At 46.1% G+C, this 27,367-nt stretch overlaps 1 protein-coding gene across 9 annotated transcripts in view; it reads right to left on the bottom strand.

The window, feature by feature from the left end:
* Positions 1 to 27,367, bottom strand: part of SH3PXD2A (SH3 and PX domains 2A) — a 387,168-nt gene that overhangs the window by 162,380 nt on the left and 197,421 nt on the right. For 3 of the 9 annotated variants that reach the window (XM_065552559.1, XM_065552555.1, XM_065552557.1), the window contains exon 1: positions 23,909 to 23,976. The exons of the other annotated variants lie outside the window; for them this stretch is intronic. Coding sequence is in view for 2 of the 3 variants with exons in the window: in XM_065552555.1 (XP_065408627.1) it covers positions 23,909 to 23,910 (2 nt within the window). In the remaining variant the exon portion in view is untranslated. Of the gene's footprint in view, positions 1 to 23,908; positions 23,977 to 27,367 lie in introns of those variants that run through there. 9 annotated transcript variants of the gene reach the window in all.

The raw sequence follows: 27,367 nt of genomic DNA, 5'->3' as shown, positions 1-27,367 counted from the left end.
TGGAACACTGAACTGAGCATACATTAGAGGCCAGGGCACAGCTCCGAGTGTCAGTAATTTATGTCTCTTTTGTTTATCCTGAAAAATGTGAGCTTTTACATTAGGGGATGTGCTGCTTCATTTATTTACCATAACCAACGACTCACCAAGAGCCTCTCCTCAATGAGCACATGGGGCAGTGAAAGAGCTCCAGAGAGTTTTGCCTGCCTAAAGCATTTTGATAACAGCACAATTAAAATATTGAGCCAGATACTTACATGCACCAGACCTGTACTTGGCACATCTGGGGAGGTGCGGGGGACAGGTCTTAGGCGACTTCTATCCTCCCAGATCCTGAGGGTGCTGCAGGCCAGGCCAGGCCAGCCCATACTGCAAACTAGAGCAGTCTCAGGGCTACTCTAACTTGCACCAGTATATAACAGCTCCCACAGAGTATGTCATACTTTAGCCTGCCCCCTTCCGCCTCCCCCCTCCTTAGCCTGCCCATTCCCCTGCGTAGAATCTGGGTGTCCCACAAGGGAAGGGAAAGAGAAGATCCATGCACAGAGGGTCCCGGTAGCAAGCAGGGTTGTGGGAAGAGGCTCACAATCGTCCTCTACAATAACTAATAATAAAATGAAAATACAGTTTGAATAAAAGAAAGTATAGCTGCAAATGTAAATGTGTTTCCGAACATAGCTCTGTCAGTGCTTCCAGTCAGGGATTTGTGCAGATGCACCTCAGGAACCAGATACCTGTCCAATTGGCAGGGTTATTATTAGCTGTACCCATTTCAAAGCCATGCAGCTCTCTAATACCAATCTATCTAAGATGCTTATCTGGCCCCCACTACCGTGGTATCTGAGCACCTCACAACATAATGTATTTATCCTCCTAACACTCCTGAGAGGCAGGGTAGGGCTATTATCCCCATTGACAGATGAGGAACTGAGGCACAGAGATTAAGTGACTTGCCCAAGGTCACACGGGAAGTCTGTGGCAGAACAGGGAATTGGAACCATGTCTCCTGAGTCCCAGAGTAGCATCCTGACCACTTCTTCTCATGAGCCATTAGGTAATTAAAAATATATATTAACTTCCTCCAGGAAGAGCATCACAGCTCTCTGAGCCAGCAGAATAGAGTGGTGTGTGCGAGCAAACACGCTGAGAGTATGAAAAGCTTCTGTAACTTGGAGAAAATGCCTTCCAAATTCCAGTTTAGAAAGCAGAAGCTTTTCTTCAGAGCGGTGGAGACCAAACACATTCAGTCTCAGTGGCTTGGAGCAGGAGACAGAGCCTGTTTAAAGAGGAAGGGGTCCTTTTCTAGTGCTTTTTTCCCTACCCTGTTTAAAAAAGATAATTCTTTTACATTCACCCGTCGCTTATCTCTGGATCCCCTCAAGGCAATGCCAGGTCTATTTTAGAGGGTGTGAGCATCAAAGGCACAGTTACAGTGAAAGACACTGTGAACAAAGCACAACGGGTTTTGGTGTCTGCAATTTCAAGTGCCGATTTAGTGAATGTTACAATAACAAGAACAAGACTAATGATCTGATGGCTCGTCAGAGATGTTAGCAGGTCAGCTATAACAAGGATGTTACATCTGCAGGACCCAGACTTTCAAGCACAGCTCTGTTTGAGTTTCTTCTGGGCTTTGATCCTCACCAGCCATAAGTCAGATCTAGCCTCCCAAATGCCAGCCTCATGCTGTGGGTTTTCTGCAGACACACTTTAAGCCTTTCTGGTAATAAGGCTGCCTCTGAAATATGGATGTTCTGTTCTGGCTCCCATCAGAGTCCATTAAAAAACACTCAGCTAGGTGCTTTATCAGGAAACAAGTCCAGGAGAGACGCAGCGTTCAGCCCAGATCAGGATTTTCTAAACAGCTGGTAAAGAATGAGGATGGCTAAGTAAACTGATATTTAACCAACTGTTGGGGAGATTGTCTCATTAAAGAGAAGCGGAGTGAGCTCATCTCTTGCCTTCTGTTATATTTCAGCTGAAGTATGCAAGCAGGCACTTGCATTACATTGGATTCTGCATTTAAGCAAACTAACAATGTCAACGCTTCATCATCTGGTTGTTTTTTTCGCTTCTTCCCGGACTCCTTCCTGATACTGTCTCTAATGTTCTCAAGTATGTCTCACACTCACTCGTTCCTGATCTAGTCAGTTAACATTAGATACTAGAGCTGAGTGTAGAATTAGTCACAAATTATTTTATTGACAAATTTAGCCTCTTTTCTGTCCAGCGAACAGTTTGGAAATGTCTTGAATAGTCTCATTATTTGAAATTCTTTGCCAAATAATTTGGCCTGTGGACTGTCCACAAGCATTGTGCTGTGAGTAATTGATATTCAAAACTGGAGCTCTGTTGGGTAGTTCTGATAGGACACATGCATAGGTCACATGCAGCATTGCCTCTTCTCATGGTTTTATTGCAAGGTGTTTTTTCAAAAAGCCTCAGCTTGTGGAGTCACGTGATTCCATGAAACTCCCTGCTTCTATTTCAAAAGAAATATAAGTTTCTAGCCCACACGATTGTGGAGAAAAGCCTGAAAACATGAACCCTGCTGGCTCAAAAACCAGCAGACACATTAACAGCACCCAGAATTGGATCTGTGACTGCATGGATTCCTGCAGAGACGGTCATTTCATCCTACGGAATGGTGGAGTGGTGACCACGTTGCAGCTCTGTATTGCAACCCTGAATGTTCTTGGCAATTGGGAAGTGAACCCCCCCCTCCCTGCAGCCCAAATATGGCCCTATGCATAGGATATTTATGTGTACAGTGTGGGGCTGGCTCTGTACTCAGAAAGGCATTTACACCATAGAACTGAGGGCGCAGCTACTGTTCTGGAGGATTTAGCTCTCTAACTGATACATTTAGAGGCAACAGCAAAGCTACATCAAAGGCAGCTTGTTTCATTAGTACTACTGTTTAAATGATGTTATGTGAGCCCAGCGGTGTGGCAGCTGAGCACATGACATACATTTAAATCAAACTGCTCGCAAATGAGGACAGCACAAACACTCACGGTCAGCCCACCCCCATGTTCCTTCCGTCCCAACTCACCGGAAGGAAAAGCTTCCTTAATGACAGCCCAGATTTTAAACTGTACTTGACCAAAAGCAAAGCTTCTCACCAACCTGCTAAAGGTCAGTGAAATAGGGTCCTGAGGGAATATCCGGGTGAGAGTTTCTCAACCAGGAAACCTCCTCCACTGACAATGCTCCACCTCCGCTCCTCCAGAGTTCAGGTCTAGGCATGAGCACTAAGATATGGCAGAGGCCATGAGGACGTCAGAGAGTTTGGAACGTTTTTGTTCTGCGTTTCCGGCGGGGTGATTCAGCGGGAGCCAGGTTTGCCTGCAGTGGAACTTGTGATTAGAACAAGACTCTAAACTAACGAGATTCAATGGAGACAGCTGGAGAAGCCAAGCCATCCGGTTTATTTAGCATCTGTTGTGCTGGCGTACTGTACATACTTCCCAACAGTCCAGCTCTGCGTCTGTAACTTCTGACCAAAGCCACGTGGATCCTATCTTCATAGGGATATTTGTCTTTCCCTTCCTTCTGCAAGAAGTTAACGAGCAGCTGATGCCTCGAGGAAAACAACCTAGTTAGAAACAGAGTTGCTGCTTCTATAGCCTGCATTTCCATGCTGTTCTTCCCCCGGCTCTTATTAATAAGGGCACCTGCATGAAAACAGGCTCTTTGTTGCTCTAGAACTGATCTGCTCCTTGCAGCTCATTCCCCATCCCCAGTTAAGGACACCACGGATTGCAAAATCAGAGGACGGGGACTCCACGTGAGATTTTTGAAAGTCCCAAAGTGCCTGAGGGACACGAGTCCCACTGTGAGTCATTTTCAATGGGACCTCTGCTCCCACCCTCAAACAATAATCCTGTTTTCATGCAAATATCCCTCACAGTAAAGCACGTGGGGAGGAACATACTGAAACTATAACGCAGAGGTGAGGAGGAGGAGGGGGGGGTTCTAAATGGAATTATTGCAAAGACTTCCCCCAGGAAGCAGCAGCTCCTTCCAGTGCACTACACTCTGTGAAGTGACAAGGAGACCTGGCTTCTATATTTATTCTCTTTCAGGGACTTCAGCTGTGTCTGCACTTATATTTTCAGCTGTGCTTGACAACTGGTGAGAAACACCCGACTCCCCTCCCAGTTTTGGACGATGTTGTCCTGTTGCTGACTGCGGGGGTGGCTGTGCTAAACACCCTTTTTAACAGTGTGTGGCTGACACCTGCAGTGGCCATTTAAAAAAAAAAATCAATAGATGATTAACATGGTTATCCTTGACCCTAACAGTAGCCAGCCACTGACTCCTGCCCCCCTCATATGTCAGGGGCATTTCCCTTTGTCTTGCATAACTAATCCAGTTCAGGGAGATCTGGCATCAGTTTCTTTTCCATTTAACATACCACCACCGAACATCATGCGGTCTCTCACTGTCTGCAACATGCAGTCTCTCAGATCAGCGGATCATCAACAACACAAGGGTGACTATTCGCTGATTCCAGTGGCGGCTGATATATTGTCTATACTAGCAAGGCAACAGTTCTCAACCCTGGTATGAGAGGTGGAGCAGGGATGGTGGCCGTGTCGTCTAAGGCAGCCAGTTTCTCAGCACAGACATAGAACTGTAGAAACCGTAGGACTGGAAGGGGCCTCAAGAGGTCATCTAGTCCAGTGGTTCTCAACCCGGGGCCCCCTGGGGGGTCTCGAACAGGTTTCAGGGGGGCCACCAAGCCGGTCCAGTGTTAGACTCCCAGGGGCCCAGGCAGAAAGCTTAAGCCCCACCATGGGGCTGAAGTCTGGTGCCCCAAGCCCCGCCACCCAGGGCTGAAGCCAAAGCCTGAGCAATATAACTCCCTGGGGGGCCTCCCTGGCATGGGGCCCCATGACAATTGCCCTGCTTGTTACCCATTAACGACAGCCCTGGCTTTTATATGCAGAAAACCAGTTATTGTGGCACAGGGGGGCTGTGGAGTTTTTATAGTATGTGGGGGGAGCCTCAGAAAGAAAAAGGTTGAGAACCCCTGTTCTAGTCCATCCGCCATTGCTGGGGCAGGACATGGCCTTCCAGACCAATTGTACGCAGGTTAAGAGTCCCTACAAAATACTGACTGTCACCTCGCCAGTCACAATAGCAAACGGATCCTTCTTCTGAGCACCGTTCCCCCCTTCTCAAGCGAGAAGTCAAATCCTCATATTCCGAGCAGAGATGGGCCCAAAGCAAAACTCTGGGGAGGTCAGCCACTGCAGCGCTGGTCTAGCCCTAATTCAAATACCACCGCATGGATACTGCCAATAATACTGCGTAACAGAGGTAACAGGGCTGGCCATTAAAATTAATAGTGTTAAATCATCCCTGGTGCAAACCATTGACTTCAACAGAATTGCACCAGGGATGAATTTGACTCCACTATTTTTATTCTTCTTGAGTTTTGAGAAAAATAATCTACTTTCCAGACCCATATGCTTAGTTTATGCTCACGTCTGTCTGCCAATGTCATCTAATCTAATCTCATGCCTGTCTGTCTATCTAATCTAGCCTATTGTCTCTCTCTTAGTGGCATTATAAAATGCTCCTCTTTACTGTTCAGACAGTTCCAAGAACGGCTCACCATTATGTTTTTCCCTATAGCAAGAGCAACCATGTACTCCCAGCCTGGATAACCCATTTTGTATTAGGAATACAATAAACAAATAAAAGCAAGAAAGAACAAAAATAAGGTCCCCGGGAGAGAGCGGGGGGTGTGTGTGCGCGTGCAATCATCTTCCCTGTAATGGGCTGCAGCTGAACAAAAAATAGCAGCTGCCTCTGCAGCAGAGGTGAACTGTCTCCATTTAAAGGTGCAGGACACAGAAAGCAAGCCATGATGGATACATGTTACGTACCTGTCATCGGAAGCACTTGTTTGAGCTCAGGCAGGGCATAGGAGTAGAGAGAGGCGGGGAAACCCTTATAAAAATATAGAAGCTAAGCTCCAAGGCTTTAGCCCCCTTATGGAACATGATTACACTCTTATCTACACTACAAATTAGAACCATGTGTTGCATCCAGAACTCATTCCTCAGCTGTAACTCTGATGTAATTGCAAGGAGCACAGTAACCTTAAAAACCCATAAGCCCAGACCAGAGCCTAGATAATAAAGTAGATTATTTAGCAAGCAGCGAATTACTGGTTCTGATGTTTTATACTTGCCAAAAATAGAGATAGGCACAAGAGACAAAATATGGATCCAGATTCTACCCTGCCCAGAATTCAGCTGTGTTCAGATCAGGGGAGCTGATTTGATCCATTCCATGGAGAGCTAACTGTGAAGTCCAGAACCACATACGCATTTGGATTCTTTACTCCCCAGCCCCAAAGTTCCAGTGGATTCCATTCTGGGGTTTTAGTCCAGACCATTAAACAGACAGGGTCCCATTCAAGAAATACAGATCCTGATCTAGTTTCAGACTCTAATCCCCTGAAAGTTTGGAAGGTGTTTAGATCTGGGATTTTGGCATCTATAGATCTCAGAAGAGGCTGCTGATTTCTCAGGGTGGAGAACAGAGGTGATCAATGTTATTTCACTTCACCCTAAATGCATGGCTGACACTCACAAATTTTCAGCACAACCAGCATGTCTTAGCTAAACGAACCAGCCTTGAGGGAGCTACAAACCAGCCTTACTGCAAACTCAGCCATTAGGCAACAGACACCATCGGACTGACACAGCCTGCTGGTATGCCTCAAAGCAATGGAAGAAATGCTGCCTGACAGCTGGTTTCTGTCTCTCCTGCTTTGGCCCACATCACCTCCCTGCTCGAATCTTTTACAGCCGCAGCCAGACATATACCAACAATGTATCAGGATGAGTAACTGGCTGAAAACAAAAATACAGAGCTATCAGGAGCTCCAGCAAGCTGCATGTAAATCTACTAAAAGTGGCATGTTTCCACAATAAACAATCCGCTATCGCTTTGCTCTGTTCCCACTTAGCGGTCTGTTGAGAGAAAGAAAGAAAAGAGGCCAGTTTGCAGGGCTCTGAATTTAACGTGTCACAATAAAATTGAGTCCAAAAGCTCGCACGCCCTCTGGTGGGCAGAAGTTCTGCACCCCGAGATATCGGTGTTTTATACAAGCCGCTCAGAACAGGAGCTCTGGGGCACAATGGCTCTGCCTCCCGCTTTTTAACTGAGGTCCAGTTTTTAGCATTATCATTAGTCTTTACTTGGACTGTGGTAGTGCCTGGGAATCCCAGTCCTAGATCAGGAGCCCACTGTGTTAGGTGCTGTGATTTGACTGTGAATCTCAAGTCCTCCTGTTCTTCTTTTTGAGGATACTTGGTGTTGTTCTTAAAGTTCCAGCTCCTAGATTGTGAGATTACGTGCCGTTCTCAGTTCTCATTTGCAGAAAGTACATGTCTAGCCCTCCCGGTTGCAGAGTAAATCGTGGAAATGTGATGTGAGGGACCCTGGCCTGCAGGTCCGCGGGGAGGGCTCAGATGACAGCCACTATCCAGCAGCTCGCCTAAATGACTGGAGAACTGGGCCTGCAAAGTTCTAGCCTGCAAAGGGCCCCTCCCACAAAGCTCCTGATTGGCTGGGAAGCTTTATTTAACCCAGAAAGAGGCCTGGGAAGTTGTCCGAGCAACTAGAGGAATCGTTGGCTGGCTACTATTATGGACCTGCCTGTTCCTGCCCTCCTTATCCCCATCTGTTCCTTGTTCCTGCCTCACTCCAGGTCCCTGATCCTACACCTTAAACCTGGCTCTGATCCTAGCTCTGGTTCCAGGCTTCTGACTCACCATTAGGCCTGACCGCCCCTGCCCTTCTACCAAAATGTGACCCCTAAAGGCTCAAAAATCAGAAGGCAAAATAAGAAGGAAGTAATGTTTATTATCATTTTAAAATCTCATGGTTTTTGAATGCTAGGGGCTGGCAGTACTATAAGCCGCCCAACGCCCCTGTCCATATTTTACAAAGGGAGACATTGAAACACAGAGTGATTCAATATCTGCAGCAGAGTCAGGATTAGAACTCAGAGCCTTCCTGGCCCACAGCTCAACCTGCTAGGCTCTGGTACCTATCCAATTTGGCCCCTTCTAACTTTTTAGCAATTCTTCTAACCAGTTAGGTACATGGATGCTTGAGCAATGACCCTACCAATCTCATAACTAATGTGCAGCCCAGGTCAGCAGAAAGTTCTGTTAAATAGCCTGCTTTCCCTCAATTAAATCTTCAGTAATGACAATCATCAAAGGACCCATTCAAGATTCCTATTTTTGTCTATGCCACTTTAGAGAGAACTGAGGCAAAAAGAGCTCCCATATCTTGTAAAGCTATCAATCAATTCAGCTTTTTGGTTCTCCATTGATCTCTGTGTAGAACAAGCCTTTTGATGTCTTATTCATACTTTCATTTCCTTATTCTATATTAAAACGGGATATGAAAATGATGACATTTTAAAAATGTATATATAATTATTAGCACTCATACTACAGCACCCATACACAGATCATGAAAACTGATCTATGTCAATTCAAGTTCTCCTCTTTTGCTTTATATTAAGTAGGTCAGACAGATGCTGCAGAAAAAGGAAGTGAATTCTGAGGTAGAAAAAGAGACTAACTAAACTTTTCAGAAAGCACCGGCTACTAGACAGAGTCAGAGAGATTAAAAGCTATGGACAATTCTATAGCTCATACAGGACCAGGCCAAATTTCATTTGGGATTGTAGTGCGGGTGTAATTGACAATAGAGTTTGGCGCAGAGAAGCAAAGGAAATTGAGACAGTGGTAAAGTCAGTGATGGTCTGACTTTTGGGAAAAACTCAGCCTCGGATATACCGTCTAAAACACACATACACGATTCACCATGCAAGCAAAGGTTTATTCAAAGCTGCCACCCCTAGCAATGCACTTGTTGTCCTTGGCCAGCTGCAGTTGCTGATTTTCTGAATTTTATAGGACATATCAGAAGTGCTGAAAGGGACAAAAATAAAAACAAATCCAAAGAGACCAGCACCTTGGGCAGAGGTTCAGTATCTAGATGGGAAAGGACTTAAGTGCTCTGCAAATACCACAGACACAAAAGTCAATCAGATTCCCTGCCTTGGCAGAAAACTTCACTTCAATAAATCCAGAAGCAATCAAGCTAGGCACATGTCCTTCAAAGCTGACAATGAAGAAATGAAGAGCCTGTGTCACTGACTGAAGTGGAAGTGGTGGGTTCCCAGCACCTCGCATGATCAGGCCACACTGAAGTAATTCAAGTAACGGGATCAAAATTCCCAGCTCTCCCCGGGCAATATTTGATCTTTTGGGGATTATAGCCGCTGGCATAAATTAGAGCAGTCCCCAGGTTGCTGTAACCTAGGTTGGGGTCAGTGAATCAGGGAGCCATGACTGGTGATTGGTTCTCAGCTTCTTCTCAGTTCTCCCCTTTCCTAGGCTGATTTGGGTGGCTGTGGAGGGGAGTGGGGGCAGGTGCTCCATAGGCTCTGACACAGGAGGTCTAGGAACAACTAACCTGCTCTCCCGGACTTCCACAGACTGGCTGAGAAGCAATCAATGAGCAAAGTTACTCTCCTCCCGCCTCTGCAATGCAGCAGGCAACCAGCAGGGGCGCTGTTGTAGAACTGCATCAAGGAAGGAAGAGCAGCCTCTCAGAGTGCTGCTGGCTCATACCGAAGCTGCTCTGGGTACTGCCGGGGAAGAGGTGTGAGGCAGCGCCCCCTACAGCAAATAGACTGATTCAAAACACTGCAGTTTAAAAAACTGCAAGATGTGGCTCAGGGAACACATTTTCAACTCAGAATCATATACACATTTTCTTCTTAACACAGCAGCCCCCCCAGGACCACAGATCAGAGAGCCAAAGCCAGGATACCACCAGAACGGATCATATCAAGCAATCAGAGATAATCAAAAACAGCCCCAAAAAATTAGGGTAGATAAACATGCCTCCCACTAGGTGGCTTTCAGTCTTCTCCTTAGTTCGCTCATTTAGACCCCGATCCTGCAATCAGATCTACACAGGCATCACCTGAAAATCGGTATGCAGATGTTTGTTCTTTCTGAGCAAACGTACAGGATGATTTTGATCCGAAATGCCTTCATGCTGTGCAGGCTTTTGAGCACTTGGTGGTTAAAAATCCAGCCCCGGTGATGAAGGGGAGCAGAGAAGCATGGCTTTCATTTCTAAAGAGCTAGTCAAAAGTCTTGACCTATAGTGCAAAGGAAAGTGGACCTGTGCTCTCCATTTCCTCTTCTGTTTGGTTTATCTCTAGAACCTTTAGCCATTGTCCTCAGAGCAAGTTAACATGTTTGTGGTATCAGAGTGGGCTAAATAGAGCACAAAATTATGCTCTGGGAGGATGATGCTCTTGGATTTGCAACTAAGCCCGAGGTTACCATGCCTAACCTTCTACCCATTATTAATACGTTTGGACTTCTCTCGGGATATAAAATTAATTGGGGTAAATCAGAAATATCTGGCATTAACAAACAGGCCCACAAAGGGTCTTTTCTCCAATTGGGACTTTCAAGGGCAATCCTCTTATATTAAATATTTATTCCCCAAAATATTCAGGACATCCCTAAGATAAATATAGAATCAATTATTGCCAAACTGGCAAACCATCTGGGAAGGTGGAGTTCACTAACCTTCAGTCTGGGTAAAATTAACATACTGAAAGTGAATGTCCGTCCCAGGATTTTGTATGTCCTGAGGGGTCTCCCTATTTCTATTTCTCAAATTTATTTTAAGAAATTCAATAATATTTTCAGAATGTTCCGTTGGGTCACTGGCAAGAAACCTAGCTTGGCTCTGAACAAATTACAGCTTCCCCTAGCTCTGGGAGGATTTTGTTTTCCTAACCTGGAAAATTATCATCTCTCTTTTTTGTTACGCCAGGCATCATTGTGGCTATCAGTAAGGTTATTTTTTAGTCACAGGTATTTTTAATCAAAGTCATGGACAGGTCACAGGCAGTAAACAAAAATTCACAGCCCATGGGTGCTGGGAGGTGGTGTCCCGGGACCCCAGCTGGTGCTTGGAGTGGGCGGGCGAGGATGCGTGGCATGGGCCCCCCACTGGTGCTGGCGGGGGGGAGGGAGGGCAGTGGTCTGTGGCTCAGTACTGGACCCCCACTGGTGCTGAGGGGGGGTGGGAAGCGGCGCGCAGCCCGGGACCCCCGCTGGTGCTGGGAGGGTAGGTTGGGGGGGGGCTGGCAGGCTCCCTACCCGGCTCCGACTGGCATGTCCCTGTAGTTCCTAGGGGGAGGGATGGCCAGGGGGGCACAGCACACTGCTCCCACCACAAGCACGGGCTCCGCAGCTCCCATTGGCCGGGAACCACAGCCAATGGGAGCTGCGGGGGCGGCGCCTGCGGGCAGCATGCGGAGCCTCCCTGGCCACTCCATCTAGGAGCTGCAGGGACATGCCAGTGGGAGGTACCCCCCCCACACACACCCTGGTAAGTGCCGCCACACTTCCCAACCCCCTGCCCCAGCCCTGAGTCCCCTCCCACACACACAAACTGCTGCTGCTGGCCCTGGCAGCCCCTGAGCCAGCTCTGGCCAATGCAGAAGTCATGGAGGTCACAGAAAGTCATAGAATCCATGACTTCCGTAACCTCCGTGACAGACACACGGGCTTAGATATGAAACCACCTTGGTTTCAGACTGAACAAGAATGGGTATACCGTCTCCTCCTTTCAGGCATGATTTGGGAGTGCCCTGGTACCAGGAATTTCTGGTATGAGGAGGGTCAAATGTGCTAAATTGGAGCCTTCCCCCTTAAAATTCATTCTTGAATATATTCCTGATCCCTCGAGATTAGCTACTAACATGGCAGTGTGGTTCCAATATGCAGTTTTGGTCATTAAAAAATTAATCCTGCAAAAATGGAAAAGTCGATCCCCACCAAACATTGATGTCTGGCTGAGTGATGTGGCTGAGTCCTTGCAGCTAATGAACGACTGGCATTCTGCAGAAAATGAATGCCCAAAATATTAAAAGCAATTCGGGCTGACTTTTTAGAGGTCTATGATTAACGTAGACTCTGAAGTATCGGGGGGTAGCCGTGGAGAAACAGCAGAACTAAAATTCATTTGCAAATTTAACACCATTAATCTGGGCTTGAATAGGGACTGGGAATGGCTGGCTCATTACAGAAGCAGCTTTTCCTCTCCTGGAATTGACACCTCCTCATCCATTATTGGGAGTGGACTACATCCACCCTGATTGAATTAGCCCTGTCAACACTGGTTCTCCACTTGCGAAGTAACTCCCTGCTCTCCATGAGTCAGTATATAATGTCTGCATCTGTAACTTTCACTCTATGCATCTGAAGAAGTGAGGTTTTTACCCACGAAAGCTTATGCCCAAATAAATCTGTTAGTCTTTAAGGTGCCACCAGACTCCTTGTTGTAGACTCTGAAGATAAGATATGTCAGTTCCCCTGCCCTCCCTTTACCTTAACACTGTTTCTTTACTTTGTGTATTATGATGAATCTGGTATTTTGGTATTGTAGTTGTATTTGGAAAAAATAATAAAAACGTATGAATATTATATCAAAGGAAAGTGGACCTGGTGCTCCCCAGTAAGCTCTCTGAATATTTTGCTACATCTTTGATTCACTGCAGCTTCTGGACATATTTCAGCACAACTGGCCTCCTCTGGTCGGACAAAGCAAAGAGGCAGGTGGTGGTTTTCAGAGCTGTGTGGGCAAAAGCAAACATCCAGACAAAGAGCTGAGAACTGCCAGCACCTAACAGGATCAAGCATGAAATGTGATTCCAACAAGAGCTGTCAGACTCTTGGTTTCACAGCTAAAATTCAAGCAAGCAAACACCTCTCCACACCCGGAAATTCTGAAGCTCTGTCCTGGGGGAAAAGTGGCTGAGAAAACAGGCTACAAAGGCCAGATAATAACTTCCACTAATCCATTTACAAGAATCTAGGCTAGTGAAGGGGGATGGAGGAGAGGTTTGTGATCAATACAGCTCTTCAATGTTGGGGAGACCTTTTTAGTCCAGTATTGATCATGGAAAAGAAAAACAAAGTGTTCTAACCAATCCATACACCTATTCATTTTTAATTACGGATCCAAGTACTGTTGTTTATAGTATAAAATTAATCTACAAGACGATATGTCCACTTCCTTCCCCCACCTTCTGTTGGTCACATTTTTGATGCAATTGGTATTAAATAAAAATAATTTTTAAAAAAGGATGTCATAACAGAAATAGGAGAAAAGGCACTATTACCTAATAAGAGGCTAGGAGACAAAGCTCTTTGACATCTGTTTATAGCAAAACGTCACAGCTCTACCGCTCTTGCCTAGAGGAGTTCCCTGACTCTATGAACTGGGTGCCTAGAGAAAAGGTCAGCTGCCACTGATGAGAAGGGCAAGAGAGTGAGATGTGGGGGATGTTGGAAGAAAGCAGAGTTGAAAATATTCATGTTGATGAAGTGGGAATTTTCAATAATATTTCTATCAGGCCCACCGGTGCATCAGTTTCCCTCTGTACTTCGTATGGCTACCCAGTGGCGGCAAAAGGGCTAAAACCCGCCCATGCCAGTGCAATCAGCCAGCCCACCTGTGATGGAATCCATTTTTGTCCCTCTCTATCAGTCCCAGAGGACAGCTGCTCAGTCTCTTCAAAAGCCAACTTTTATCCCCCCTCCTGCTGAGTTCACCTGCTCCACCTGCCGGAGTTCCCCGAGGATTGGTGTCAGGTGTTGGGGCTCCCACTGTCTTTCCAGATCCTTCATTGAATGGGTCCATTTCAGCCAGTTCCAATCTTACCACCCCAGACAGCTACATGACACACACACACACCTCATGTCTCCTGCCCTGCCCCAGTCAGCAAGATTTGTCAAGAACAAATCATGCCAAACCAAATTAATTTCCTTCTTTGATAGGATTACTGACCTAGTGGATGGGGGGAAGCAGTAGACGTGATATAACTTTATTTTAGTAAGGCTTCTGACACAGTTCCATTTGATACTTTCATAAGAAAACTAGGGAAATATGATCTAGATGAACTTATTATAAGATGGATGCACGACTGGTTGAAAGAGCACATTCAAAGAGTATGATTTCCTGTCGAATTGGGAGAGTGTATCTAGTGGGATCCCGCAGGAGTCAGTCCTGGGTTCAGTACTATTCAATATTTTCATTAATTACTTGGATAATGGAGCACAGAGTGTTTATAAAATTTGTAGATGACACCAAGCTGGGAGGGGTTGCAAGCACTTCGGAGAACAGGTTTCAAATTCAAAATGACTGTGACAAATTGGAGAAGTGGTCTAAATTCAACAAGATGAAATTCAATATAGACAAGTGCCAAGTACTTAAATTAGGAAAGAAAAATCAAATGCACAGCTACAAAATAGGGAATAACTGTCTATGAGGTAGTACTGCTGAAAAGGATATGGGGGCTATAGAGGACCATAAACTGAATATGATCTGTCAATGTGATGCAGCTGCAAAAAAGGTTACTATGATTCTGGGGTGTACTATAAAAAGTGTTGAATGTAAGACACAGGAAGTCCCACTGTACTTGGCATTGGTGAGGCCCCAGGTGGCGTACTGTGTCCAATTCTGGGCACCACAATTTAGGAAAGATGTGGACAAATAACAGAGAATACAGAGGAGAGCAACAAAAACGATAACAGGGTTTGAAAACCTGACCTATGAGGAAAGATAAAAAACTGGGCATGGTTAGTCTTGAGAAAAGAAGACTGAGGGGGGACCTGATAACAGTCTTCCAATATGTTAAGGGCTGTTATAAAAAGGGCAGTGATCAATTGTTCTCCATGTCCACTGAAGATAAGACAAGAAGTAACGGGCTTAATCTGCATCAAAGGAGATTTAGGTTACATATTAGGAGAAACTTTCTAATTATAAGGGTAGTTAAGCTCTGGAAAAGGCTTCTAAGGCAGGTCGTGGAGTCCCCATCATTGGAAGCTTTTAAAAACAAGTTGGAGAAACATCAGGGATGGTCTAGGTTTACTTGCTCCTGCCACAGCACAAGGGGCGGGACTTGATGACTTCTCAAGGTCCCTTCCAGCCTGACGTTTCTATGATTAATATTGACACAAGTCAAGGCATTTTTCCCAGATCAGCCTTTTTCCATTTCTTAACCTGGAAAGTGATGTAACACAACCTCTTACCACAAGGTGGTGCTAGACGACTATAGATCCCCCAATAATAGCCTCTGTCACATGAGCTTCCAAATGACAACAAAGGGGATACAAAAAGTATGGATCAAGATACAATTTAACAGGCTGTCAATGCCACATGTAAAAAATGGGAATAGATTAACATTCGCCACCAAGCTTGCTACAAAGGTAAAGTACGACGTTGAAAATAAAGCTTTTGCATTTTGTTTGACATTTCTATAAATGGCTCAAGTTGCAGATTATCTGTGGAATTCTACAGTTTTTCATGGGTTTTGTTTATTTGATTGTTTTTGCAAAAATCAGAATATCAAAGATCTGGTGGTGATTATTTATTTGTGCTGTGATGGCCTCTAGGGAACCCCAGTCCTGGATCAGGACCCCGTTGTGCTTAGATGCTGTACACACAGACCAAAATGGCAATCCCTGCCCCACAGAGTTTATGAAACGGGGATAGATTTCCTGAGAAATTTTACATGAAATCTTCCTCACTTCCACAAAGTTTTCCAAAGCCCTCTGCTAAATTTGGAATGTGGTGTGGATAGGCTGAGCCAGGTAACTCCTATTCAAGTCAGTAGGTAAAATTCATGAATGGCTTAAGTCCCATTTCAGCCCACAGGCCTGCAAAGGTTTTCTTCTAGCCCTCTGTGCAGCGAGGGACTCATGCAGCTTAAACCCTGCCTAATGCTTTGAAAATGCAGCCCTTTGTGCTAGTCCCAGCAAGGGGAAGAACTGGATGTTATGAGTCAAAAGGCTGCTCCCCCCGAAAAGTGCTCAGCAAAAGACAACGCAGATGGGCTAAAATATTTAGATCAGGATTTTAACATTTCTCAGCACTGGGGAATGGAAAGACAATGAAAATGGGGACATCTTGAAAGCTTGTGTGACACAGTGGGAAAGCGTGTTGTATCCCCTCTAGTGGCTAGTCCGCCTAAGAAGACAAGAGCCTACTGTCGCTACTAGTTAACAGAGGTACTCCTTTAGTTCAAGTAGTAGAGATTTGTGCTGCAGTGTGGAAGGTCCCACCTTCAACCCTTGTTGATCACCCATATGAGGGGGTTATTGTAGTTTCATGTAAATAGTTAGTAGTAGCAAATATTGACCCCTAACTGAAGGGCTTTTACCCAACTTTTCTCAGTGAGACTCACACTTTTGGGGCACTTATGGATTCCCAACTGCTCTGAGTCCTTGGTGGATGACCCTATCATTTCTCTAGACCTCACCAGAGTGACCTAGGCCTCTGCCACCTCAGGGCTGCCTGCTTCGACGGCAGCTACAGCTGAGACCGCATACAATGGTCCATTTCTTTGTTACGCATGAGGAGCACAGGGCCCCATAGCCTGCACTGGCTTTGATGGTCAATGTTGGTGTGGCTTGCATTGTAGCTACTAGCGAGACAGTCCCTTTCCTTCGCAATTGCTGGGATGAGTGGGTGCTCTCTGTATCCAAGGCTCTAGGTCTGAATGTGTCTGAGAGCTGGTGGCTGGGCATCTTTGGGGGGAAAGACTCCTTCTTTCTGGGTTCTTGTACCAAAGTCTATTGGGCCCTAGCTCCGCAGCTGCCTGAGGGGCTGTCAGCGAGCCGGGTTGGTAACTGAGGCTTAGGTTTCTGGACATCGTTGTTTCAATGAATGTGCTTTTGTTTTCTATTCCTATATGGTCCAGGAGCTCTCCCTGCATTTGCTCTGCTGAACCTCCCGGGTGAGGCGGCTGATGCCCAAACCCAAGCCTCGGTTGTTCCTTTAGAAAGAACAGAGCCCAAGCCCACGTGGGCCCAGGCGAGGCATTCGGCATTCCCGGGCCATCCCAGCATGACGCTTGCCACAGTAGGAGTCACTGTGCAAGCGCCACTGCTCCCACCCAGCCTGGTGCTTGGCTGCCTCACTCTCTCATGTGACTTTTAAGGCATTTTCCTCAGGGCTGCCAACCCACGGGATCTCTGTGTTCAGGGACGCTCCGGCATCTGCAGGCAAAGCTGGCAAGTGGTCAAGTCAGGCTGTAAACCGCCCACTGGTGTGTCGCTGGAGCTCCAGTGCAGAACACAAGCGGTACCCGGGGCTAGGCAGAGGACGGCTGAAAGCAGGGCGGATGGAGTCCTCCCATGCTGCTCTTTTAAGTGCTGCACTTGTTTGCTTTTGATCAGAATCAGCCCTGTATTTGGCTTCAGAGGAGGAAACAGGTTCTTGTCGCTTTCTCCCCCACCCCTCTCTCCCATTTCAGGTGCGTCTGTGGGGGGCTAAAGTTTGCAGCCCTGGGTTTTGTAAAGGAAAGGAGTAAGCAGGGAATGGGTTTCCACTCTTCTTCTGAATAGCTGGCAGATAGCTGCAGCGGGAACCCCTGGCCAAAATTCACTTGGAAGAGCTTTAGATAGTCATGTGCAGGAGCCACTGGACCCGACGTGGCTGCGAGGATTCACAGCCCTAGGGAAATGATCCGCGTCTCCCATTCAGATTCAGATCCTTCACAGTCCCTTTCCCGTTTGTTCCTTGCAGGAGCATGCAAAGAGCCCCGGCCTTCCAACTGCACACGGCTGCTGGGTGAAATGGTTTCCCGTTCCAGCATCCCATTCCAGAAACAAGAGATGCTGTTTCGTGCCGGGGTGCAGGGAAAGGAAATCAGGTCGTTTGCACTGACAGAAGGCAGTCTCACTTTACCATCCTTCCCCCCCCCCGACCCACTCTGTATTGGGGCTGCTAAATATTCTGCACAACTAGCAACACATGTTATGCAGAAACACACTGTATATCATAGAAGATCTGGGTTGGAAGGGACCTCAGGAGGTCATCTAGTCCAACCCCCTGCTCAAAGCAGGACCAACCCCAACTAAATCATCCCAGCCAGGGCTTTGTCAAGCCTGACATTAAAAGCCTCTAAGGAAGGAGATTCCACCACCTCCCTAGGTAACCCATTCCTGTGCTTCACCACCCTCCTAGTGAAAAAGTGTTTCCTAATATCCAACCTAGACCTCCCCCACTGCAACTTGAGACCATTGCTTCTTGTTCTGTCATCTGCCACCACTGAGAAAAACTGAGCTCCCTCCTCTTTGGAACGCCCCTTCAGGTAGTTCAAATCCCACCTCACTCTTCTCTTCTGCAGACTAAATAACCCCAGTTCCCTCAGCCTCTCCTCGTAAGTCATGTGTCCCAGCCCCCTAATCATTTTCATTGCCCTCCGCTGGACTCTCTCCAATTTGTCCACATCCCTTCTGTAGTGGGGGGGACCAAAACTGGATGCAATACTCCAGGTGTGGCCTCACCAGTGCCGAATAGAGGGGAATAATCATTTCCCTCGATCTGCTGGCAATGCTCCTAATACAGCCCAATAATCCACTGGCCTTCTTGGCAACAAGGGCACACTGCTGACTTGTATCCAGTTTCTTGACCACTGTAATGCCCGCATTCTTTTCTGCAGAACTGCCGCTTAGCCAGTCGGTCAACAGCCTGTAGCAGTGCATGGGATTCTTCCTTCCTAAGTGCAGGACTCTGCACTTGTCCTTGTTGAACCTCAGATTTCTTTTGGCCCAATCCTCCAATTTGTCTAGGTCACTCTGGCCTCTAACCCTACCCTATCTAGTCAGGATCATTAGATGTTTCTCATGTTCCTAAATGTTTGACTTTCCAGGCTTGGGAAAAGTTCAGCTGACTAAATGGATCGCCTTAAAAGCTGCTTAAAAGCAATGGGATAATCCATCCTGTTTTGATCCCCACTCCCTCTCCAAAGCTCTTCTTAAACTGTAACAGGTGTCATCCTCCCAGCCTCCGCTACCTGCATGTCTAAAGCTGAGATTGCACATCTGCACTTTAATGCAACAGCAGATTATACAAGACACACAGAGGATCACACATGTGCCTATCACATGCAGAGACTGGAGGTCAGAAGTTGGAGATTTTCACTGTCTGCCTATTAAATATTTCACTCAAAAGGCCAGATGCCATTTCATGTGTCCCGGTTGCTCCTACGTTTGTCAGATCCCACCTATCTGTAGGAGAAAGAAATCCACAACACACCCACCCTTCAGCCCCACTGCTATTCCTCTCCCTCCAGCCCAGTCCTCCTCACAGGGTCCTGCGATTACAGAGGGGTCCTATCCTGCAGAGTTAGATGACCCCGGTTTCTCTGCTCCACCAACCTAGGGCCATTAATGCACTATTTTTCTCCCCTCCATATGAAGAAGTGTAAGGGGTCCTATAACTTTTGGACGGCTGGAGACCTGCAGCTGCACACAGGCAGGGGGCTAGGTGGAGGCCGCAGCTTCGCTTTGAATGGAAACAGTGGACTGAAACATCGCTGGGTTGAGCGCGGGATGGGGAGGGGGAAGCTTTCTGAACTGCACAGTCAGCACTTGGTAATGTTTCTGTTTAGCGAGGAGCTCTGCACAGGCAGGTTCAAACTCTTCCTGCAGGTCAAAGCAACTACCAAAAAAAGTGCGTCAGTGGAAAACAGGATGCACAGAGCAACACTGAGCTAAGCTGAATAATAAGCCAGCCCTACCTACTGCTCCAGGGAGTCCAAAGACGTAGGGAGGAATTTATCCCTGGGGTCCTCCCCTGACATCAACAGAGCTACCTCCAGGACGAGTCTGTCCCAGAACTTATACAACTCCCCTGAGATGGTTGACTTCATCACCCTGAGCACCTCGCAGCAAGAAGGGAGAGTCAAAGCAATTTGTTGTAAGATCTACTCTGAGTTCCAGGCTCTGTTGATACCAATTGTGGGTGAAATTCACCACTGTGCAGCGGAAGCACAAGGCCTATCCACCTCAGAAGTCCCAGTTATATCCTCCTGATGTCCCTCTTTGAGAACTTAAGGAGTGCACAGTGTTTCTGCTGGCTTTGCCCAGGGGTGGACCTCAGATTCCTACTTTACTTAACTCCAACCAGCAATGCAGGACTGAGTCTGCCAACGCCTCGTCTGCGCTGGCCAATCAGAACTAGAATAACGCACCTGGTTGTGCACATCTAGCGCACGTTGATCTATCTAATGGACAGCAATAAGCTCAGGTCAAATAGAGGCGTCAGAAGTGAAAGGACTCTTAGCACTAACTGTTGGCATATAAGAGACCCTGTGTATTTATGTTTTAGAGGTATACCTGGGCACCGAAAACCCGCCCACCCCCCACTAAATCCAGTGGGCACTGGTTTGAAAGATTCTACCAGTTTTAATGAAATCCCCCATTTGAGAGATCAGGAACCCACAGTCTTGTTTAGACCAATGGCACCTTTTAAGGGGACCTACCCAAGTGTATATAAGCTAGCCCTGTGCCAATGTGCTAGATCCACCAGTCTAGTCTGGGAAGCATAGTGGTTACAGCAGGAAATGGGGACTCGAGATTCCAAGGTTCTACTCCAAGCTCTGAAACTGACTCACTGTATCACCTCAAAAAGGCCAAACTGTCCTTTTGGAGGACCCAATGCAAAGGCCAGGAAACTCAGTGAGTTCCCTCAGCATTCTTCCAATCCGGAGCCGGATTTGCTCTCTGCAAATGAGCACGGTGTTTGGCTACAAGGATCTCAATTTCAGGGGAATTAAATGAAGCCAGGGCATCCATCTTATTGCAGCCTTGTGCCTTCACAGCCTGTAGGGGCTATACTGCTGGGAGTCGTAGGTCCAGATTAATGAGTCTGCTACAGCCTTTGCTAAGAGCCAGGTGGCTTTTAGCTCATGTATTTAGCTTCAGAGGTCCTGTATTTGATCCCACCCACCACTGACTGGGATCTGTCAGTTTAATATTTTTTTTAATTAATGGAGATATCCTATCTCCTAGAACTGGAAGGGACCCTGAAAGATCATTGAGTCCAGCCCCCTGCCTTCACTAGCAGGACCAAGTACTGATTTTGCCCCAGATCCCTAAGGATTGAACTCACAACCTTGGGTTTAGCAGGCCAATGCTCAAACCACTGAGCTATCCCTCCCCCTCAGTGTTACACTATCATCCGTGTTTCCCAAATGGCATCACTTAAGTGCTCACAGATTCTAAGTCCAGGAGGGACCATTACGATCTAGTCTGACCTCCTGTATGGTACAGGCCATAGAACTTCCCCAACGTTACACAGTTGCTATACAGTGTAAGGAATTATATGAGTGCAACTGTGCTTGTTATCGTTCTGAATGCTCCCAGATTAGATTGTGGTGTTGCCATAACCGATTATAATACGCACCTTAATTTCAGCCAATGCTCTTACTGAAGGATGGTCTGTAGACTGAATAGGAGAGGAAGGAAAGCATACAGTGCATTTTACACTTAAAGCAACAGGAGCTTCAACTGCCAACTGCAAAAGCAGTTCCCCCCCCTCCCCATTTCTTTATTTGTTAGTTATCTGTGCACCAGTCTGACATTTGATCCACTACAGCAAGTGTATCTGATGCAGGTCGAGATAGTCAGTCAGTCCACCCCCGCTGTCCCCTTCATCAGCCATGGAAACTTTCAGCAAACAAACACGGAGCTAAGTTTTGCCCTGACTGGACCCCTTGCAATGTCAGCTGGCCTGACTCTGATCTCCTGGCCATCCTGGGTTAGGCAAGCATCAACCTGAGATTCCTGGTTTTAAACTGAACTTTGTTTTATTATCTGCTCTGACTCCCCTGTTCCCCCATCTCCATCTGTCCTTTTCATCCACTTGTTGTGCCCACATGAAATCCCAGTGACTTCAACAGGTCTCCACATGAGTGCAGCAGTCAGTCTGCATGTTGTACATTGTGAGATTGGCCTATACGTGATGTGCTCTTTGGGGCAGGGAATGCCTCCTTTGTTGATTGTCTATGTGGTCCCTAGCACAATGGAGCCCCGATCACGGTAAGTCCTTTAAGTCAATGGAGGTGCTCCACACTGGTATGAGATCAGAATCTTAGGCCACGTCTACACTACCCCTCTGGATTGGCGGGTGTAATCGATCTATTGGGGATCGATTTATTGCGTCTCATCTAGACGCGATAAATTGATCACTGAATCGACGCCCGTACTCCACCTCGGCAGTAGGAGCAAGCGGAGTCGATGGGGGAGCTGCGGCGGTCGACTTGCCGCCGTGAGGACAACCAGGTAAGTTGAACTAAGATACTTCGACTTTAGCGTAGCTGAAGTTGCGTATCTTAGATCAATCCCACCCTCTACTGCAGACCAGCCCTTACCTTGAAGGCATCATAAGGGGATATAAATGAGGGCAGAACCTGGCCCTTTATAAGGGAGTTTCAGAAAGGGAAGAGCTTCACTGCTAGGAATTCTGGACTGAATCTGAACCATGTCATTCTTAATTCCACCCACATCAAATGTGAGAGCAAACGGCGTTTCAACAACAAAATGCTCGGTGCCACCAACAGCTTTAAAGCACAACCAGGAAACTCATCCCTAAAGCACCCACCATTTCTGCCTTATTTCTAATGATTCCCTTGGAGGCTCTCGTGTATCTCAGCTAAACGCAGTAACACAGAATTACACTTATTCAGACCATATGTATAAGTGCAGCAAGAGCCCGTAAAAGCTTAACCGGCACAATAAACATTTGGAAAAGCACAGTGACCAGATTTATGGTCCTTGGAAACCTACCAACATGACCCACCAGGATTAGATGCTTAGGTTTTTTGATGTAAGCAAAAAGTAAATAAATAACTCCCCCCTCCCTTCCTCTCTGCAAAGGACCCCCAAAGCCCAATCCTGCATTGGAATATCATGTTTTTTCCATCTTTTCTGATTCCCCAAATGTGTTAGTTGAAATTGTGCACACAGAGCAGATCCTGGCAAGCAGGAATTTATTTAGCGCCCAGGACTCCAAACCCACATCCCAGAACATACAATAAAACAAAGGGGAAAAAAGAAAGAAAAATAAGAGGGTTTGACCCTTAATTTCCACTAAAGGAAGGATTAACCTTGCTGCAGAAAGGGAGCTGGACTCTGCCAAATTCAAGCTGATTTTCAGCGCTAGTTCACCAGCATAAGAGCAAAGGGGTAACTTCAATGCCACATACTGAAATGGAGTTCAGGGTGATGGTGGGACGGGGTGGCTGCAAAATCATGTTATTCCATCCCTGAGAAGCTGGAGTTGTTAAATCTTGAATGTTTATTTAAACAAAGCAATTTTGGGTTAACAGGACAACTATGGAGTGGTGAGAAACAAAAGTTACTGTCATAACCCACACAAAAGACACTGATTCCCAATCATTCCCCAGATTACTCAAGCATTTGCTCACCCACTTTTCTTCTCCTTTATATTTCATAAAAGTTGTGAGGAATAATAAAAATAGTTCACACTTATACAGCACCTTACAGCTGAGGAAAGTGCTTCACAAATGGGAATTAATACAGCCCACAGCATCCCGGTGAAGCGTGTATTTATGATCCCCCTAACAAAGGGGGAAAACTCAGACACAGATGGGTTGAGCGATATACTCTGGGTCACACAAGCAGATCACTGGCTGTGCTGAAAATGGAACCCAGGAGTCCTGGCTTCCCATCTCCTGTTTTAACCACACTTCTCCGTTAAAAGTGTCTGGGGCTGAACCTTCTCTATAGATGTTAAATGAAAGATGCATAAGAGGAGGGCATCTGAGACTGCTTTTAAGAGCTTTGCCTCATTCATTGAGACAAAAGAGATGGAGTAACTGAGTGTTCAGGTCTGAGGGAGTGCCTCACCGCCCACACATACCCACCCTGAAAATGTTTTTACAAGTTTAAGACAAGCCACTACATAAAGTTACACAAAAGGAAGACTTAAGTATGACGACAGCTTTACTTACATGAGGCTCAGTGCATGAAGCTGCCCTCGTTGTTAAAGAACCAGCTCAGAAGCACTGCGCTGCTTTGCTTATTAAAAAACACAAAAAGGCTATTTGTGTTTATTCGCTGTTTGGGGAGGTGGGCCGTGCATTTCAGCAGAGAACAAAGGCTACATGCAACATTTCGTTCTCCCTCCCACTTCTATTTTTCAGAATCAGGGACAGATTTACATAGACAAGGCTTGGAATCAGAGCCAGTGATAACAGCTGAAGACAAAGTGGGTCCTGTGGGAGTAATGGATGCAATGAAGTAAGGATTAGGAATGTGTGGAAAACCTAGCACACCAGAGAAAAGCCTTACCAAATCTTAAGGGGGAGGCCAGCAAAGGTGAAGATCTGCCAGAAGCAGATGTGTTCGTGTTTACAAATCATCAGGCATGACAAAGTTAGAGATGGGGAGCACAGAGTTTTGGGAGTAGGGAGGAAGAGAAGAAAGCAATGTGTATTTTCCATACCTGTAAGGAGTCCCACATCTAAAACCAGCCAGCTAACTACAGATGAACCTGACCATTAGGTCAGGGGATCCAAACCACACCTCTGCCTTCTATTGCTAGTCAACATGTAGCTACCTCCCACACAGTCCCCTCATGGCCAAAGATGTCTCCGCAGCCCTCCACCTCTGTTTCCCCTCTTCAGGGCCCCTTAAGCACATCACACACAAACTCTTCTTAAGTTTAGCAAAACGTCTCCCTGGGGTTGGATTTATTAACATAACAAAATACTCAACATAAATGTTCTCAACTCCCCCATCAAGTCGCTGCTCTCACTCTTCTTGCTGGAGGTCTCCCGGCCTTCCTTGCCTGCAGCCTCTTCTCTGAAAACTCAGAATTCACTGCTAGAGCCTACTTGCTCCCAACAGCCATGCCCTCTGCTTAGTCCTCCCTGAGCATTCCCCCCGCTTTGCTCTGTAAGGGAAATCACCTGACTCCTACTCAGGTGTGTCTACTTAGTAACTAAGGTTAGCCTGCCCCAGGACTCTAGCCCTTAAAGGAGCAAGCCATTGTTGTGTTATAAGATTCAACCCAAATCTCCACATCCAAACCACAGAAACCTGAGGATCTGAAAATTGCAGCTCAGGGACAAAAGTTAATTGCAATTAAGAAGCTCATCAGTCATGGACATAATGAATAAGTTATCATAGAATCATAGAATATCAGGAATGGACCTCAGGAGGACATCTAGTCCAACCCGCTGCTCAAAGCAGGACCAACCCCAACTAAATCATCCCAGCCAGGGCTTCGTCAAGCCTGACCTTAAAAACCTCTAAGGAAGGAGATTCTACAGTTATCTGGGAAGATTCCAAGGTTATCTGGGAAGGCGGCAGAAGCAGAATGCAAATAAGCTCAAGAGAGACCTAGAACTGACTCCGGAGAATGACCTGGAGATGGAATGTTCTGGTGGAAAAGCAGGAAGTTGGGCTTAGTCGGCATGGCCCTGGTTAATTTCTTATGTTCTTATAAACCTTACAAACTACTTAAGCACTATGAAGAGCTAGAATCTGTACTCAGAACCATACATACTTATTTTTGTGAGCTGAAATACATAGCTTAGGCTCCGTAACAATCTTAATCTCCCAAAGTGCACTGCACTCCAGGTACATGTCCAGCATGTTTCGGGTGCTGGCATATCATAAAGGAAAAGTGGATTGGCCACATGGGGGATATTCCGATTTCTCCTATGCAGCTGATTGAAGTTCATCTCAGGAGAGTAAACTAACCGCAACTTCAGGTGAGGTAGTTTGCACGTTTACAGTTTTGTGGGGTGAGTAACGTATAGGGTAATATATATCTGTTAATGTAAAGGTCCTCCTGTGAACATCTGCACTCAAGAAGTGTGTGTTTATTTGGAAGAAAGGTGGATTAGTGGTAAAGCAGAAGACTTAGGGGACTCCTGAGTTCTAGTCCCATGCTGACCTTGGATAAGATACTGAAACTCTCTGTACATCACTTTGCCCAACTACCAAATGCTCAAAAAATTAAGGTTAACTTGACCCTCTCTATGGCTGTGACACCAGTATATGGAGAGCTCTGTATCAGGGAGCAAACCATTTAGCCCTGAGTGTTGTTTAACCTGACCACTTACATGGATAACTAATTCAAACAAAGGAAAGTAAGTTTAACAGCCCTAATCTGATGTAACTAGTACTCAAGATTCCTACCTTCTATTCCTAGCTCTGCCAATGACTTGCTCTCTGACCTTTGGTAAGTCACTTTACATCCCAGGGCTTGTGCTTCCCCACCTGTAAAATGGAAATAATACTCCACTCTCTCAGAGGCAGGCTAGGAGAATTAATTCATATTTCTCATTCATATTTGTAAAGTGCTTTGAGATCCTTGGATGGAAGGGCAGTGGAGTATTAGTATTATTATTGCTATTGCATGAGTCATATAATGCTTCCTTTTCAGTTTTATTCTCAGGAACAATCCCTGGGAAGATTTTGGTTCCACATAAGAACAACAACAAAATGTTTTTTTGGCAGCTGGTGGCAAGAATAATCCTGTTCCCATATGTTTTGTGCTATTTAAAAGGAAACTGTACCTATTTTAGAAAGAACAGCTCTCTGCACTTTCAAAAGACAAGTGTTTGGTATCTGTCATCATGAAGAAACTCAGAAAGATACACTGGACTTCATTTTACAGTATCCTTGGACATTTCTGACTTAAGGCAAATTGCGGGTGAGGCGTTCCTTTCAGATGGCTCACAAAACCATCGATGACAAAACACAACAAAATCCCTTAGGAGTATTCAACAGGATTTGTAATGACTTTCAAGTACAGCACGTTCATTGCAGGGCGTGTGGTTGCAGAAGGAGTAAGTCAGAGCAGAATTTCAACTAAAGGGGACAGTGTTTTGCGCCATGTTCCACTAGGGTGACCAGATGTCCCGATTTTATAGGGACAGTCCTGACTTTTGGGTCTTTTTCTTATATAGGCTCCTATTACTCCCCACCCCCTGTCCCGATTTTTCACATTTGCTGTCTGGTCACCCTATGTTCCACTTACGTCAGACAAGCTTTTGAGGCTGTGATTGTATGGAGAGTGTTTGATGCTGCGCGCTCACAATAAGTGCAGGAATAACATTCTAATCAGAGGAGGGGATTTTTAAGAAGTAACTGGGGTTGCCACTGCATTAACATTTGGCTCTGTATAATGAGCAACAATTGATGGTTGTGGATTTTAGGCAAATGAAATGCATCTTAAATGTGATGTAGGAACGCAATTCAAACTCAATTCTACACCACTTGTATCTTGTGCAATCCCTGTTGACTAAAGTGAGATTGCATGGACGTAAATGATGGTGAAATCTGGCCTACAAAGGATTTCTACAAACTATAGAGAAGGTTCAGTTCTACCGTAACACCAGGAGGGTGGGGGGAAGGGAATGAGGTGTACGTTTAACAAACAAATCAAAACCTTTTCT

Source organism: Chrysemys picta, chromosome 7 (assembly GCF_011386835.1).
Source record: "Chrysemys picta bellii isolate R12L10 chromosome 7, ASM1138683v2, whole genome shotgun sequence".
NCBI lineage: Eukaryota > Metazoa > Chordata > Testudines > Emydidae > Chrysemys > Chrysemys picta.
The sequence above is the reverse complement of the archived record's forward strand: the minus strand, read 5'-3'. Positions and strand labels throughout refer to the sequence as shown.